Source organism: Vigna unguiculata, chromosome 11 (assembly GCF_004118075.2).
Source record: "Vigna unguiculata cultivar IT97K-499-35 chromosome 11, ASM411807v1, whole genome shotgun sequence".
In the NCBI taxonomy this organism is placed as follows: domain Eukaryota; kingdom Viridiplantae; phylum Streptophyta; class Magnoliopsida; order Fabales; family Fabaceae; genus Vigna; species Vigna unguiculata.
The window spans coordinates 40,489,816-40,508,387 of NC_040289.1; the positions used below are offsets into that span (position 1 = coordinate 40,489,816).

At 30.1% G+C, this 18,572-nt stretch overlaps 2 protein-coding genes across 3 annotated transcripts; both read right to left on the minus strand.

Annotated features, from left to right (window-relative positions):
• Positions 1-3,018: 3,018 nt before the first annotated feature.
• LOC114169128 (putative glycerol-3-phosphate transporter 1) lies at positions 3,019-6,009 on the minus strand. The gene is made up of 3 exons (XM_028054168.1): positions 5,862-6,009; positions 4,058-5,138; positions 3,019-3,919 (listed from the first exon to the last, which is right to left on the minus strand). Exons 2-3 carry the CDS (start codon positions 5,070-5,072, stop codon positions 3,369-3,371), a joined length of 1,566 nt encoding a protein of 521 aa, XP_027909969.1. The 5' UTR covers positions 5,073-5,138; positions 5,862-6,009; the 3' UTR covers positions 3,019-3,368.
• Positions 6,010-12,347: 6,338 nt separating this feature from the next.
• LOC114168803 (heat shock 22 kDa protein, mitochondrial-like) lies at positions 12,348-13,433 on the minus strand. Of its 2 annotated transcripts, none has more exons than XM_028053759.1 (2): positions 13,100-13,433; positions 12,348-12,962 (listed from the first exon to the last, which is right to left on the minus strand). In XM_028053759.1, exons 1-2 carry the CDS (start codon positions 13,296-13,298, stop codon positions 12,538-12,540), a joined length of 624 nt encoding a protein of 207 aa, XP_027909560.1. In that variant the 5' UTR covers positions 13,299-13,433; the 3' UTR covers positions 12,348-12,537. The 2 variants fall into 2 exon arrangements, with proteins under 2 accessions (XP_027909560.1, XP_027909561.1); XM_028053760.1 differs by having other exon boundaries at positions 13,103-13,420.
• Positions 13,434-18,572: the final 5,139 nt, after the last annotated feature.

Consider the following 18,572-nt stretch of genomic DNA (forward strand, 5'->3'; position numbering starts at 1 on the left):
CCATATTAATTAATGTTTCTTTGAGTCACAATCAAATTTTGGAAATCACTAACTACGTGGTTAGCGATGCTGAGTCACCCCACTACTCACTCGTGAAAATAAATAAATGACAGGGAAGTGAATTAATGATATAACTTTCAACTCTTGATGAAGGTTTTAAGATTATGAATATTCATGTCTTATCACAATTGTTTAAATAACACTAATGAAATTTGTGTCTAATCATATAAAGCATTTTAAATCACGAGTACTCATTCTTTGTTTTTTCTGTATCACTATTAGGTTCACAAAGAGGATTTTACTGGAAAAAAACAACACCAATAAAACCTGAGTCTAATCACATAAGACATCAACACCACTCTCAACCAAAAACTTTAAGACAATGAATTTATGGGTCTTTATTCTTATATAGTACTCTACTTTCTCATTTCTAATCAATGTAAGATTTAGACTCACACTTGAATTCTTAACGATTTCATTCCAAATATCCGTTTTCTTTTCCAAGTTTATGGATATTTGTCTATTAAATGTTTGATACAGAAGAAATGGAACATTATTTTATTCTTTTGACAAAGTGTAAGGAAACATTATTGTCACTATTATCCATTTCTATTGCTTGCATTATTGCTAACTATAGGCAATTCTATCGTTTCAGAAAGACCTTTGGCCATGGATAACATTCATCCATGAAGTGTCTCTCTCCCTGTCATCTTCATTTCCCATTCTTCTATCCCTTCTTCAATAATTTTCATAACCATAAATGAAAATTAATTTTCAACTCTATCACTCAATTTAATCGGCCTCATTTACAATTGAACTATAGATATACACAAAGAACTATATCTTGACTCAGAAAAAAATTGACATTTATCTTCTAAAATTGTCATGGACTTGAAATATTTTAACTGCATTAAAGAGAGAAAAGGTTATTATTTCAACAACGAAAATCTTCGTCAATCAAAAATATAAGAATTCAATTGTGAGTGATATCTCTATTTAAGTAAAAATAAAAAAGTTAAATAAATTTGTATAGATTTAAGTTATGTTTCATTATTGGTCAATGTCTCTAATAAATTCTTTCAAAAACCCAACAACAGAACTGGTGATTTATCTTAATAACCAACTAAAATAAACAAAGATAATTTGTATATTGAAAATCTTATTAACCGAAGCTCGAGACAAAACAGTAACCGATTTTCATTATGAAATAGGTTCTCCACCCAATTTTTTATACAAACATTTGTTTTAATTTTACTAAATTTTATAATTTGATTTATTTAAATTTGTATACGTTCCGCTACGTTCAATCATCTCACATTTAAAAAAAAAAACATTTTATTTTTTTCAATTTTACTATAAAGTTTATATATTTGATTTATTGAAATTTGTTCCTAATAATCACACATGACTTATGAATGAATGTTAAAAGGAGTTCAAATTCACACTTTGAGATGCCTTCTAAAATAAAATTTTTGATAAAGTAGTAAACTCCTGAATACACAATATTTAGGATACACGCCTAATACTAATAGTTTAATAATAATAGTTTTTGGTCTAGTAGTAAAAATTCGATTCAACACCAGAATATTTTTGATAAAAAAAAATTCATGATTAATAATAATTTCTCTCAAGAAAGAGGGTGTAACATGGTAAAATGAACTCTAATAAGAAAAGTTTGATTCAATCAAAGGCTAATGTTAATCTTGCTCGATTGAAACTACATTTACATTTTCGAATAGCAAAGTGACGAAATAGATTTCTGTCCTAAGATGTTATTAGGACACACGGTTCACACACCATTTTTGAGTTAGCTTATTAAAGTTGGCGAAGGTACATCTACATCAAACCAAAGAAAAAGAAAATTGTAGATAGAAATTATCCATCCAAATTATGACAAAAACCCCACTTGATGGACCACGGACTTAACCAATGATAGGTTCTCCTATTTTTCACGCTTGTTAAGGAAATTGTGGACGATTTTTTCCTTCGTTCTCACACCCCATAAAACAACAATGTATTAGAATCATGAATAATGCCGACGTCAATTTTGGACCTTAAATTGATTTCTGAATTTGTAACATCAGAAAAAAAAAATCTGAATGTACAAATAATACAACCCAATCAACTTGGCATGCCAATTGTGTCCTTTGTTCCTACAAGATTTGTTGCTTTGCAAGTTGTTTTCTCTAAATAAATGGAACGCTTTATTTCACACCAAAAGTAATGATATGGAACGCACTATTGGACCATACGGACAAAGGGAAATTGCAAGCTGTTAAGAAGAAACAGTGTTAAAAGTGGATTTTAGGATTAACTCAATCCTATAAAATCAGCTTCTAAGGTGAAATTTGTACTTCACTTATATATTATAAAATTGTTCCCTCATCCTGAGGTATACCTAAAAGTTAGTGGATGATCTGTTAGCAACCCAGTAGTGGGTGAAACAGAATGTCCAAGAAAATTAGTTAGAATAAGCTCTAACCTCTGATATTATGTTAAAAGTGAGTTAAGTCTAATTCAACTCTACAAAATCAGATTGTAAAATAAAGTTTACACCTCACTTGTATATTATAAAATTGTCTTATCTCTAGTCTATTTATCTTTAGTCTATTTATGACTTCCAATACAATGTTTCTAGACAGATACTCAAAAATGATATAATTGTTTTTCATCCATTGGGTTGAACATTATTTGACAAGTACATGCAACAAGCTCTTGAAGAGTAATTTTCACAAAAAAATAAATAAAAGAATTGTACAGTAAACTATTGAAACTTTTGAAGCCACCAAACTGAAGTCTTCTAGCATAGTTCATTGTTTTTTGCTACTGCAATTAACTGATCCCCACATCGACATAAGATCCTGAACCGTGCTTTTTTGAAAGGGTGAAAATTGCGTATGTAAGTATTTAATAGCTTTATTCTGATGAAAGTGGCAAGAGGGTTGACCTAGTATCTGCAGATATCTTGTATTGAATGAAAAGTCCATGCTCAAACTGAAAGATATCTTGCCAGTTCGGTTTGGTGAACCCATGATGCCATTGAAAAATGGAACAAAAATCAACTTGCAAACTCACTAGACAAGTTTCATTCTTGACAAGCAAATCTTGAATAGCTTGTGTTTAGAGGAGATGCTATGCTACATTTGGTAACTGGGTATCTCACACAATGTACAAACAGACAACATCTGAACCTGTCCACCCATATTAAGAAGCATAAAAGCTGAAGATGCCCTCTCCATATAAACACTCTTGGGCATGTTCCTCTTTAATTTAATGCAGTGAAGCTTTGAATGAGACTTCACAGACACTCCTACACTACACATACAGCAAAAAACATTTGCCGTGACCCTATAGTTTATGGTTTATTCTTATACATCGAGTGAACATTCCGGTGCTCTATTAGGCCTTGATTCTTCGATCTTTGTGGTTACCTCTGCCACTACTAGCTTGGTCAAAAGCAATCCTGCAACTAAAGCTGCTCCCATCAACATTGTGAAAACCGCACTCCAACTCTTCGCTGAAATGTAACCTGTTAACAGGGGTCCAACTGCAGCCCCTATAGAACCGGTTCCATCAATGATTGCTGTCACGGTTGCAAGAGCTCGTGAATTACCCTTCAATGATTTATGTGTTCCCAGGTCAGCCGAAACTGCAGTGGTGATAAGAGCATAAGGCCCGTTCACAAACATGCCAGTGACGAACATCAATGCTCCATTCAAAAGCAACGAAACGTGCCCGTAGCTTCTGTAGAAGAAGAGTGCAGGGATTGCACAGTACATGAAACTTGCTGCAGTAATGGCTCTAGCATCTAAGCGATCAGAAATGTGACCAGCCAGAATTCCTCCCAGCACTCCTCCAACATCAAATAAGGTTGATAGAGTTCCTGATGTTCCACTAGATAGATATTTCCCATCAATTGCTGCATCATAATGAAAATCAATGAGAAACACTGAACTGAAGATTTTCAGGCAAATGCATTACACTACACATGTGTTAGCTGCAATTTTACAAGGTAAACAACATACAGATTTTGAAAATATGTAGAAAGTTTAAGTACCTGTGTGGCTAACATAGAATGGGAGCCAATAGAGAAACGTGTATGCAACCAATTTGGCAAAAAACAGACAGAGAGCAAATGGAGCAACCCCTGGAATTTTCCATGCCTCTAAGAACCCAACTGCTTCTTTCTCCTCCACTGGAGTCTCTTGCCTTAGCAAAGGCTCTGCAGCTTCTTCTCCACTTTTTACTGGAAAACTGATTTCATCTTCTTCTCTATCAGCTTCAGCTCCCACAGACTCAGGTGTAACAGGTAATATAAGGAAAACCACCAGACCAATGAAAGCTGTTACTAGTCCTGGCAAAACAAAGGACCAACCCCATCCATAGGTCAACATAGCAGAAGCAATCAAAGAACCAAGAATGTTCCCAACAGAAGTGTGAGCATTCCAAATTCCCATGATCAACCCTCTCTTGCTCTTTCCAAACCAGTTACCCACCACTGCAACCACAGATGGCCATCCAGTGGATTGAAACAATCCAGCAATCATTTGAACCACCAAGAAATAGTAAAAGTTGTGAATGTTTCCCCAGTACCCTACTCCAAATAGTGAAGTAAACAACCCAGTTCCTACCATCCCAACAGTTAGAAAAATCCTCAAATTACACCGATCGCCAAAATGCCCAGAAAAGTACATCCCAAAAGCATACACAGCAAGAAAAGCAACATCCAATTGACCAAGAAGGGATGTTCCATCTGATCCATTAAAGGGTGCCCAACCTGCTCCAGGTTTGGAAGAAACTGTCCTTAATCCATTTGACTCAGTGACATTGGTTGGCCATAACCGAAAGAAGGTCAGGCCTGTGTCTGCCGATTGTGGATCAAGAACACTCTTTACAATACTAGTGGTTTTTCTGGTAGCATGATAGCTAGTATAAGCCAAAAATGTTACAATCAGAACGATGAGTTGGTAGGTTTTGAAGGAAAGAGGGCCTCCATTTATGTACTGCAGAACCCGAGCTCCAACGAGCTTGCCACCACTTCTCCGAGCCAACACTTCTGGTGCCAAACCCATGTATTATATTAACAGTTGAAACAAAGAGGAAGAAATTGAGCTTCCCCTTCCCCTAGTAGAATATAGCTGCAAAAAAGAAATGAAAAAGATAAGCAACACTAATAACTATGCTATCTTTCCTGCACCAAACATTAGATTTGGCCGGTTCACTCTAAGATCCTGATATCAATCATGACTCTTTTTTTTTCTTCCAACAAACCAAATAAAAAATCTTCACAAAAAAGTATAAAGTAGATAGATCACAATCCCAGTAAAGCAAAACAGTTTCAAGAGGCGATACTTTTACCCAATTCCAGGAAAACTTCATTCGAGAGAAACCAGATATTTTTCAGACGCCAACCACAGCAAAGCATAATCATAAAAAGTAATAAGTAAGGTGAGAAAAAAAGAGGATTCCGTCTGATTTGACTCATGAAATTAGTTCAAAATTTTGAAAAGTACAAAAATTTATAACAGTGACAGGTGCAGTATTGATGGACAACATCCAATGAGAATCTGAAACAAAATCCAAAAACAACCCAGCAAAGATTTCCTTCGTGAAGATGAAACCACCTCGGAAACAGACAACCCAGACAAATAAAACACCCCAACTATTATCCTCTGGACCGTTACTCAACATGCAACGATGAATCGTTGATCATCAAACACAAAAACGTACGGTAACAAAAAATTAAACGCACCCAAAAAGTTATGAAGAAGAATGAGCTGGCCCAGAGACCACAAGCTCGAAAAAGTGCAATGAAGAAAATTTGCTTCCTCGGAAAAAAGCGGAAAAAAGAGAAAAGGTACCTATGAAACAACAAAGTATAGTTGAAGTGTCTCAAGTTCACCACCGTTAATAGAGTTTGCGTCTTCTCCTGCACTTGTTGACGACGGTCGCTGAAACTTAACCAAGGAAAAAGAAATTTCTCTTCTTCCCTCTTCTCGAGACTTGCAAACAAAGACAACGTGTGATTACTTATGGTGGAGGCTAATGTTTATTTTATTTTAGGAAATCTCCGTTTTACCCCTAAGGTGTGCCTTTCACACAATTACCATAATACCACTCGCTCCACGAATTCCCCAAAATGCCCTCTATTCGATATTAACTACTAACAGGGATGGGTCACAATATTTATTAAAACAATATTCACATTCTCTTCGGAAATTTCAAGAGAATTTCAAGAGTTTATGCTTTTTTAAATTGTTTTAATAGATTCAGTGTTCTATTCTTTATGAACACTCCTTAAATAAAATAATGTTGTTGTTTAAAAGCTTCTTTGTGTGACTGCACGATGACATGAATAACTGTGGCCATTTTTAAATTACTATTGAATATTAATTACTAAAGAAATATCAATGCGTCTTGCATTAAAGTTGGAAAATATTAACTATTTTAGTTTAATGGAGAATGCTAACCAACAGATACTTGATGCTAGTTAACTACTTAAGGTATAATTAATTTTCTCTAATTTAAGTATTTTATATTGAAAATTTAAATAATTAACTTTATTTTTAATGGAGAATGCTAACCAACGGATATTAACTACTTAAGGTATAATTAATTTTCTCTAATTTTAGTATTTTATATTGAAAATTTAAATAATTAACTTTATTAATTAAAATAATATAAATGTATATAATAAATTTTACAAAAATAAAAGCCTGATTAAGGTATAATTAATTATTTTTAATTTTAATATTTTAATATTAGAAACTGAAATAATTAATTTTATTAATTAAAATAATATAAAGTTGTATAACATATATTATAGAGACAAAAGTATTTTTTAGAATTTTTAAACAATATATCTGATGTAAAATAAACACTTTTAAATGTCTAAGCTTCTACTAAAATACAAAATATATATATATATATATATATATATATATATATATATATATATATATATATATATATATATATATATATATATTTGATACTTAGAGAGTCTCTTAAAGGAAGTTTGAAATGTTTAAAAAGTACAATTTTTAATTTTTGAAAAAAAAAAAAGAAAATCTCTTTAAAATTCATAGTCTTTTCCAAATTTTTGTGTTGAAAATATTGCAAGTGAATTTTTTTTTCTTCATAATATCTTTTGTCATCGTTTTAAATTAATTATTTCTTTTTCACATTTAATTATAATAATATTAAAATATAATTGTTATATATGTATAATAATTTTTTTTAAATAAAGTAAAATTGGATTTATGATAATTATGTCAAAATTCGTCTAATATTACATTTAATTAAGTATTTTTACAAAATTTAAAATATATTAATTATTCTCGGCTATTCACTTTAAAATCAATATTTATTATGCTTCACTTAATTTATTGAAACTACCATCATTTATTATAGTTTTACTTTTAACTTGTAATTAAGTATTATCATATGAGATCATGAAAAGTATAATAATTAAAAAAATAAATAAATGATATTAAATAATAAATATTTTTAGTAAAAGATAAACTAATTTAATATTTATTTTTAAAAAATATTTTATTTAAAAGATTATAATAACATATAAAATGATATATTAATTTAAAAGAAAATATTTTTTCTATTTAAATATTTTCTAATAGATAAAAAAGGTTAATAATATTTAATTTAATAGGTTTATTTTATTTAAAATATTTCTTAAGAGATCAAATCTGATGAATAATATTTTAATTAAAATTATATATTAAATATATTTCTTATGAAGATATTAAGTTATTATAAAGATGTATAAACCGAATTAAATTCAATAAATATATGAATATATTTAAATTGTTTTTTCAATATTTCCATGAATTTGAATATTCAAATAAGATGATAACTCTTCTACTTTCATATCTTCATATTCTTTTATTGGCTCAATTAGCAATTAGTTTTTATATTTAAATTTTTAATTCGTTTTGGTTTTTATAATTATTTTCTAATCAATTGACTTTTTATAATATTTAAAAGAATTACACGTTAAAGATATGGGTCATCTATATTTGACATCTTTAAAGTAGAAAATAATTCAAATTTAAATATGTGACAGAATTAAATTTTTACACATAATACTTTTAAAGGTTAAATATGTTTTTTATCCCTCAGTAAATTTTAAAATTAGTCTCTTTTTAAAATTTTATACTAATTTAATCTTTTATCTTTATAAATGCGTGAATTTAGTTATTCTTATCAAATTTTGTTAAGTTTATTTGACATTTTAAATATGTTTTATTATAATATTTGAGCTAACATTGAAGTGAAAATATGTCAAACGGCGTAAACAATTCAAATACTATTATGAAATACGCTTGAAACGTTAAAGAAACTTAGCAAAATTTAGTTAAAAGTACTAAATTAACGCATTTTTAAAAATGAATACTAAATTGATCAAAATTTTTGAAGAGAGACTAATTCTAAATTTTGTTTTTAGGATTATTTAATATGATTTTGAAAAAGACAATCATATTGAATTTAAAAACAATTAAAAAATATATAAAAATTAAAACAAATAAAAGTATTTAAATATGAACGTCCATACGATTAAGCAGTGGCATCATTGTGAAAATTTGCCAGCAATCTATACACTGTTGACAGTTATGGTTTTGTGTGGGTGTTACTGAAGCATTAATGAGCCAAATGGATAACACTCGAGACAAATCCCTTTGTTTTGTACCTACTGTTGCACCCAAACACGTCCTTATACTATGTTTGATTGGGGTTCTTTCTCGTCAAATCAAATAACTCACCCTCAATTTTTTTTTTTAAATGCATAATCAAAAATAACAAAATGTAAATAATACTAATATTTTTAAATACTTTATTTAAATTAATAAAAAAAATCTGATATTTTCAGATGTACTGATACAATTTTATGTTAGAGTCAAAAAAGATAATGATGAGAACGGTAGAAAGAAACAAATAATGAAGGCGCAGGAAGGGTTTAGGAAGTTGCCTCAAACTATAAATAAAATAAAAACTACCCTACCTTTGTGTATGATTTAAATTTAAATATGTTGGAAAGGGTAAATTTGTCAATTACCCCGTAAATGCACGCCAACTTGCAGGGGCAAAATGGTCATGAGAAAGCCGTAAGTGTTACTTGAATTCAAAAGAAATAAGGAAGAGAAAAACCGGATATTCGAATATCCGATTGGCATTATTCCTTTTGTGAAGCGGATATCCGGTCCAGAAAAAATTGGGCCCCACGTTTTTCGCTGTCCTACGTGGACCTTTGACGTGTCGAAATTAGCGGCCGATGATTGCCGCGTAGCCATTTTGAGTCCACGTGTTACGCTGAGTTTATTTTTTGTTTTTTTTTTTCAAATTGTTATGGGCCTAGTAAGCCCACTTAGAGTATGAAAACAAAAAAAACTAAAGGATTTTTGTTATTTTGAAGTTTTGTGAGAATAAAGGTTTAGAGGATAAGTATAATAGGAAAAGGGTGTGTCAATTATGTGTTCATACTGTATAGAGTAGAGTGTAGAGTGTTCTAGTGACACACGCTACATTATTAATTTATCGTTTCACCATTTTGTAGCTAAGTTGTCTTAATGTTTGGTGAGAGTTCAATGGGAAAATCTTGCTAATTTATACTCAGATCTCTGATGGTATGAGACGTGTGGAACTTCATATCAATCAGTTTACAACAAAATAATGCAAAATATAAAAGTCGTGGGTATGTGTTGGATTACCTTTGTTTTATCCATCATCATTGGCGATTAAAATATTAATTTACATTTACATTGATTAAAAATTAAAAAAAAAATATTAATAAATTTATTGTCATTTTTTTTAAATAATATTTATTTTATATATAAAATAATTTATGTTTCATTAATGTTATTCTTTTAGTGATATTTTACTAAAATACCAATAAAATAAAATTATAATACATAAACAAAAAAAATTATATTTTAAAAATATTTGTGTAAATTAAGTTAGATTTAAAATTTTATTCTCAACATTATATTAAAACTATGAAGTATATGTAATTCTAAAAAAATTTGTTTGTCGGTTATTGGATTATTTATTAATGTCTAATTTAACATATAAAATGTATATTAAAAAATAAGTAGAAAAAAATAAGTAAAAGATTTTATATTAACTAAAAATAAGATAATTTTATATTATATAAGTGATATAAATCTTGTTTTATATATTGTAACATTTGTTAAGTTAGATATAATGTATACTTTTTTAATCATTATAATGATTAGAAAGATACAAACATCATTCGGTGAAGATCATAAGGTTGAATTATGATCAATAATTTTATGTTCAAGATTTTGAAGAATGATTTTTGTTGTAAGAAATTGGTTGCAATCGGATGCTGGAGTATAAGGAAGCAAGGAACAACGACAAACCACGTCATATTCGGTACATTAAAAGTCAAATTTACTTGTTTCATAACTTGAACACACAAATCTTTGAACTTGGTCTTTCTATGTGCAACCAACAAAACCTCGTGGTTTGGCTCCCACCAAATTGGATTTTCATTTAAATTGAATGTTGACCATGAAAACTCTTATGGCAACTCACGCCGTTCAGATATCAATTCAATAGATGGATGGTACTTTTATACAATGCAAATACAAGTATACAACAACCTTTTTCGAAACTCTAATTATGTTTACACACATTTCACATTCATGGTTTTGAGATATTGTACAAAAATATAAGATTCTTACACTAATAAAAGAGAATTTAAATGTGAAAATGCTGACACGTACAAACAATTCAGTTTTATTTTTTCTTAGGTGGAAAATATATTTTAGAATTTTGACTGAGCAGATATTTGATTAACAAGTGTGTAATATTGATTATTATTCTAATAACTTTGCATGCACAACAACAAAAGAATAATATAAACTCGTTAAAAATCATTTAACAATAAAATGAACACAGAGTGAGGAGAATAAAATAAAATATTTATTTATTTACGCTTTCGTTTTAGCTTCTTAAATTTAAAAAGTTTTCATTTTAATTTCGTGTAATTTTATTTGATTTAGTTTATCAAGTGATTTAACACGAGATTGAGCTGTATTAATAAATTAATTTATTTTTTAAGATAAACTAATGGAAAGATATGTTTATTTTTGGCAGAAATTTTTAAAAAATAAAAAATTATTTTTAAAGTTGAATATGATTAAAGATAAGATGATTTTATAATGTTAAGTATCTGTAATCTTCTTTCAAAATATTAATCGTTTTTAAAGTATATCATGGATGATTAAATTTTAAGTATAGTTATATATAATATTTACAAGCATTTTGAATGTTTAAGTGTTATAAAAGATGTTATTTTCTTAATTTTTAGCAGATAAATTGTAACATTATAATTCTCTAATATTAATTATTTACAATTTTTTATTAATATTGGCTCAACTATGATTAAATGTCTTAATCGACGAAGTCCTAAAAATTAGGGTTACATTTCTCCTATGAAGCCCTCATACCAACCGACAGATCAAATAATTAGTGGAGCTCAAAGTGGAAAATAAAAATTAACAAATTAGATACTGCGAAATTAAAAGTTTGCATTGCACCTAGATTGGTAGGTTAATTCAAGGGGATTCTCCCTCGTCTCCAAACAAACACTTCTCTTGTACTAAAAAGAAAATTAAATTTCTATTTTACTACTTAATTAAAAATTAAATTTCTATTTTACTCCTTGACTAAAAGTAACTATATTTTTATTTTTTATCACTAACCCACCCCAAATTGTGTTTTTTTTCAACAGATATCGATAATCGATACTTTATTTAAAAACTCCCGGTTCCACCTATCCAAGGACCCAAACCATATGTACTAGCAATTTCTTTCTGCACCCATAGTTATATGTGCAACCCCACAGGCCTTGTTGCCTCCACTTTTTAATTGCGGCCTCTATGTGTTGGGTCATTGATAAACTCAAGAAAGAAACTATTCCAAACCATCCAATATACATAAGAAACTTGAGACTGTAATAGAAAAAAATTTACCTCCAAAGTTTACAATCCACGAGTAAAAAACTCTATCCAAAATTTTGTTTGTTCAAAAAAAGATAAATAAATAAACACAGGCAGAGTAAGAAAAAACCTCCTTAACAGAAAGGAGACCTCAAAGACCCACTGGATCCTGAATACCAAACCTAATCACCAAGACCCTATGGACTAGCAAAGTGGTTTATGGGTGCTATGATGGCATCTGCTGCTAAACTTGCCAAGAGTATTGACAGAATCAAAAGATGGAGAAACAAATTTTATCTACCATGAAGAGTTCAATGGCTAGCCTCATAATTGAATGGTTAAATGTACTTGCTCATAGTCACAAAATTAAAAATAGCAGAAACTCCATGGTGAAGTTAAAATCAGATAGCAAAGTAGTGATTAACAAGCTACTTCATAACTCTACAACCATTTATTATAGAGAAAATTTGAAGTAACAGAGATAAACACATCCCATTACCACTTCAAAACAAAACAAAACAGAGCCTATGCAAAAATACAGATAACCTATTATATTCTATTCAACATTAACATTGATCACATCTCTCTTCTCCTCCTCCTTCATTTTAGGCAAAACAACCTTCAGCACACCATTCTTCATCTCAGCTTTGATCTGATCTACCTTGTAAATCTTATCCGGCAAGTCAATCCTGCTAGTATAGCGACGAGCGCTCTCTTCCTCGTCGCCTTCTTTGGCACCTTCACCTTTGATAGTAAGAGTGTTCTGCTCCACAGAGATCTTCACGTCTTCCTTGCCAAGCCCAGGCATGTCCACGCGGAGAAGCAGAGCATCTTCCGTCTCTCTTGCGTCCCATCCGCGACGAGCTCCGGCTCCAGCTCCGATACCGCGCGGCGAAGAGAGGAACGGATTGTCAATGAACTGATCCATCATGTTCAGAACCTGGCTCAAACTCCGAGTAGGGAAGAACGGATCCAGCACGTCTGCAAGTAACAGTAATCAAACAAAAAGCCAAAACGTTCAGCAATGAGATTCAGAGAATCAAATCGATCAACATAACCGCGGAAGTAATTGAAGTGATTCGTTTGGTACGAGGAAGGTTAGGCAGCGCGAGTACAACTACCTGAGAAAATATCGTCGCGACGCGCGGTGCGAGGGTAATAGCGTTCTGAGTGACGTTCGACGTCGTCATTCTGGTTGTCGTAGTTGCGCATAGCGTTGGTGTTGAAAGAGCGCGAGGCTGAAGCGGCTGGACGAAGGAGAGACTTGGAGAGGAGAGAAGAGGAGAAGAAGCGCTTCGCAATGAGAGAGGACGCCATTGAGGTTGCAGAAGGTAGCTTCGATTGAGAGATTCTGTGTGCAGTGGGGAATGGATGAGACAGTGGGCGATATTTGAGGAGAAAGATTGGGAGAAGCTAGAAGGCGCTAGAAGAAGGTCCAGAAGGTTCCAGAGCAGTGATTTTCCATTGTAAGAGATTCCGGAAGGTCGGTGCCTGTCTTGGGGAACAAGCAAATCCGTTATAATTCCTTTTAAAAAAATTATAGGTATTTACTAAAACTATTTTTTAATGAACACTTTCTTTTTTAATTCTTATAGTTATTATTAGGGAGATATTAGTATAATTGATAGTTAGTTAATATTTAGGTAAAAACAAATTAATTACTTTTTTTTTCATCCAAAACATTTATTCCTCAAGGGTGAAGAATGCAAGATAAAAGTGTCTCGTGCCTGGGGTTTTTAAACAGGGGTGAGGAACAAAGTTATTTAAAATAAAAAAGATTTAAGTACTGTTTTTATTAATATTTATTTATTGGTTTAATTATTCATTTAATATTTTCCAAAATTATTCATTTAATATTTACGGTCATGACAAACTTTACCTTTTGTTAATATATATATATATATATATATATATATATATATATATATATATATATAGTTTTTACAAATTTTAAATACTAAAAATAACATATAAGGATTTAAAGAAATAATAATCGTCGCATGTACTTTTTTTCAAATTATTCTAAAAAACATATAGTATATATATACTAGACACATACATATATGATACATTCATATATTTATCTTAAAAATGATAGGATATGATTCGTAATAGACATGTAATATATGAATATTGAAAAGTATACAATAATTATTAAAAACATAATAAAAATATTATTGTTATTGTGTGAATTTAAATTAAAATTTTGATAACTAATGTTAGTGACAAATTTATAATATAAATTATCAATTTAAAGTCCAATTTTAATATTTAAATTATTTTAGTTCGCAATAATACTTAGTTTATAAATTGATATCTAAATTGGTCATTGTGACTAATTGTTTTTTATTACTAAAATTGATCATTATTCAAATATTTTTTTACAGTCTACCTCATAAATTAGATACTTCGTTGATATGTATCCATGAATTATCTTAAACTATCAAACATAAATACTTATTAAACACAAGATAAATATATGTAACCCAAATTAAAATATGGGTGTATCATGTTACTAAACCTTTAATTAAGCATGAAAGAGATTTTTGTGTTGTTATATAAACATAACAACTTAAGGAACAATTGATAAGTATTTATTACTTGAAAACTATGTGTTTAAAAAAAAAGAAAAACTAGAGAATCTATTTTCAAGACTTTTCTTATTTGAAAAATATTTATTCGAACTAGTTAGATCTTAAAAAACTACCTACATAATATTCGGTTTCGGATGATCAATTTAAACATGGTGAAAAATTCATAAATATCCCATTCAATTATTTTTATCATTTTTATGAGTAAGGTGTTTAGCACATTGAATAAGCCAATTATTAATTTATTTAACTTATTTTGCAAGTCAGTATAGATAAAAATGTTTAATAAATATAGAAAATTTAACTTATAAAGTATAAATTACTATAATTAAGTTGTATTTTATTTATTTATATTATTTTTCATCCTTAATATATTTTATTTTCTATATTTTATTATTTATTTCAATTTTATAAAAATAATTGATTATTTCAGTACTTTTAATATTTTTTATTTTACCTTTTATTTTTATACATAGTTTAAATCAAAAAACCAACATTATAAATTGAAATAGTTAATATTTTTTTACATAATAATATGTAAAAATTATATAATAAAACTATAAGAAAAAATTGAATGTAACGTAATTAAAAAGTCAAACTATATAAGATTATACCAATAAAATGATTTTTCTCAAATAAAAGAAGTACGTAACTTAAAACAAGTAAAAAAAATATTTTAAAAAATGAAACTCTAATTATATAACATTATATTTTTATTTAGGACATACACTTTTATTTATATAATAAATTTTTCATAACTATGTGAGTTTGCCTTACGATTTCATTGGCTAGTTTTACAAAGAATTTATAGTATAATAATTTGAATTATTAATTTACAATTTACAAGTTATAAACCTATGACATAGCAGCTAAGTTGTTGTTTAAAATTAAAGTTATAATTAATTGTACCAAATATATCTTTAATATGTTAAAAAAAAGTATTAAGTTTATATAACAAATAAGTATAATTTGAATTTGAAATTCAATATAATGTAAAAGTACAACATGTACATGCTACTATTATTTTACAATAGTATTTATCCCAAAATATAATTAATCTACTCTCTGAATTTTGTTAAACCATGTTGTTATAAAATAAAGGTAATAAGAGAGACAAAGGAGAGGAAGAATAGAGAATGAGAGAGTAGGGAGCAACTTCTGGTTTTATGTGTGTCTAATTACTGATAGGACGAGTCCTATTTATAGGTACAATATGGTAACCCAGAAAGGATATAAAATCAAATAGTAAATACAAAATATTACATCATAAAGAGTAATGAATAATATGATTATCAATCATATGAGTAATTGTATAAATCAATGGACGACCATTAATTCATAACACTCCCCCTTGGGTGTCCATTGATAAAAGAATGTGCCTCGTTAAAACCTTACTAGGAAAAACCCTTTGGGATAAAAACCTAGTGAAGGAAAAAGAGTACATCATTCTATATAATATTGTTCTTTGCATCTTCTAATTTCTCCCCCTCATGTAAACTTACATCATTAAGATGGCGGAGTCCAATCCTATGAACCAATTGCTCAAAAGTTCTCCTTGGCAAAGACTTTGTAAATAAATCTGCTAGATTTTCACATGAGCGAATCTTTTGGATCTCTACATCACCATTTCTTTGAAGATCATGAGTGAAAAAGAATTTTGGAAGAATATGTTTTGTTCTGTCTCCTTTAATATATCCTTCTTTCAATTGAGCAATGCATGCACTATTGTCTTCATATATCGTTGTTGGTTTCATTTTTCCCAAGGATAAACCACAAGTTTGTCGCACATGTTGAATTATAGACCTTAACCAAACGCATTCACGACTTGCCTCATGTAATGCTAAAATTTCTGCATGATTTGACGATGTTGCTGTTATTGTTTGTTTCACAGATCGCCATGAAATCGCTGTGCCACCACATGTGAACAAATATCCTGTTTGTGATCGACCATTATGAGGATCTGATAAATAACCTGCATCTGCATAACCCATTAGATCTAATTTTGAATCATTTGGGTAAAACAAGCCCATATTCATAGTGCCTTTAAGGTAACGGAGTATTTGTTTTACTCCATTCCAATGTCTTCTTGTAGGTGAAGAACTATATCTTGCTAACAAATTTACAGCAAATGCTATATCGGGTCGAGTATAATTAGCAAGATACATTAGAGCTCCTATAGCACTAAGATATGGTACTTCAGGACCAAGTAGTTCTTCATCTTTTTCTTGAGGTCTAAAAGGGTCTTTATCAACATCTAATGACCTCACCACCATTGGAGTGCATAGTGAATGTGATTTGTCCATATAGAACTTTTTAAGCACTTTCGTTATATAAGCTTCTTGATGTACAAGAACACCTTTGTTTAAATACTCAATTTGTAATCCCAAACAAAACTTTGTCCTTCCAAGATCCTTCATCTCAAATTCTTTCTTTAAACAATCAATTGCCTTTGTGAGCTCATTAGGAGTTCCAACTATGTTTATGTCATCTACATAAACAGCAATTATGGCAAATTCATTCTCGGATCTTTTCATATAAATACAAGGACAAATAGGGTCATTTTTATACCCTTCCTTTAATAAGTACTCACTTAGACGGTTATACCACATACGTCCTGATTGTTTCAATCCATAAAGGGACTTATTCAATTTTATTGAATAATCCTTTTTAGAATTTGCTTTGTTGGGCACATTAAATCCTTCAGGGAGTTTCATATAAATATCATTTTCCAAAGAGCCATACAAATAGGCTGTAACAACATCCATGAGGTGCAGATTCAAACCTTCTTGTGCAACAAGGCTAATTAAATATCTAAATGTTGTTGCATCCAATACTGGAGAATATGTCTCCTCAAAATCAATACCAGGTCTTTGTGAAAAACCTTGAGCAACTAACCGTGCTTTGTATCTAACAATTTCACCATTCTCATTTCGTTTTTGTACAAAAACCCATCTGTACCCAATAGGTTTTACACCCTCAGGTGTGCGAACTACAGGTCCAAAAACCTTTCGTTTAGCAAGCGAATCTAATTCTGCTTGGATTGCATCTTTCCATTTTGGCCAATCATTTCTTTGCCGACAATCTTCAATTGTCATTGGTTCTTGATCATCATTGTCACTTATGACATCCTTTGCTACATTATATGCAAAAACCTCGTCAATATTGACTTTATTTCGATTCCATATTTTATGATTCATGACATAATTTATTGAGATCTCATCATTTTCAACAATTTCAGGTACCTGAGGTTCTTCTGGAACCGAATCATTGATTATGTCAAAAGAATCTTTTGGGACTTTTACCCCCTCGATTAGGCCATCTTGCCTTTTTTCCCTTTTTCTCACACGAGGATTTTTATCTTTGGAACCCAAAGGCCTACCACGCTTTAGGCGTGTTTGAGATTCATTTGCTATATTAGATTGTCCAACAGGAATATCAATTCTGATTGGAGTATTAGCAGCGGGTATATGCGACTTAGTTACCCTTTTTGTGTCAGTAAAAGCATCTGGTAATTGGTTGGCCAATTTTTGTAAATGAATTATCCGTTGAACTTCTAGTTCACACTCTTTTGTACGAGGATCAAGATGAGATAATGATAATTCATTCCAACCAATATCTTTTTCCAGTTTCTTTCTTTCTCCCCCTAACGTTGGAAAAATTGATTCATCAAAATGACTATCAGCAAATCGAGTTGTAAATAAGTCACCTGTTGATGGTTCAAGATATTTTATTATCGATGGAGAATCATATCCAACATATATTCCCAAACGTCTTTGAGGACCCATCATAGTCCTTTTTGGTGGGGAAATTGGGACATATACAGCACACCCAAAAATTCTTTAAATGAGAAATATTTGGTTGTTGACCAAAAACCAACTGTAAAGGAGAGTATTTGTGATAACTTGTTGGTCTGATGCGAATCAATACTGCAGCATGCAGAATTGCATATCCCCAAGTAGTCATTGGAAGATTAGCTTTCATAAGTAAAGGTCGTGCAATC

What these genes read in the sequence shown, in the direction of transcription:
- LOC114169128 (XM_028054168.1), bottom strand. Translation starts at nt 5,072, where the DNA reads ATGGGTTTGGCACCAGAAGTGTTGGCTCGGAGAAGTGGTGGCAAGCTC. An exon ending in ATTCTATGTTAGCCACACAG is followed by an intron (nt 3,920 to 4,057) that starts GTACTTAAACTT and finishes ATTATGATGCAG; the next exon opens with CAATTGATGGGAAATATCTA.
- LOC114168803 (XM_028053759.1), bottom strand. Translation starts at nt 13,298, where the DNA reads ATGGCGTCCTCTCTCATTGCGAAGCGCTTCTTCTCCTCTTCTCTCCTC. An exon ending in CGACGATATTTTCTCAGGTA is followed by an intron (nt 12,963 to 13,099) that starts GTTGTACTCGCG and finishes TGTTACTTGCAG; the next exon opens with ACGTGCTGGATCCGTTCTTC.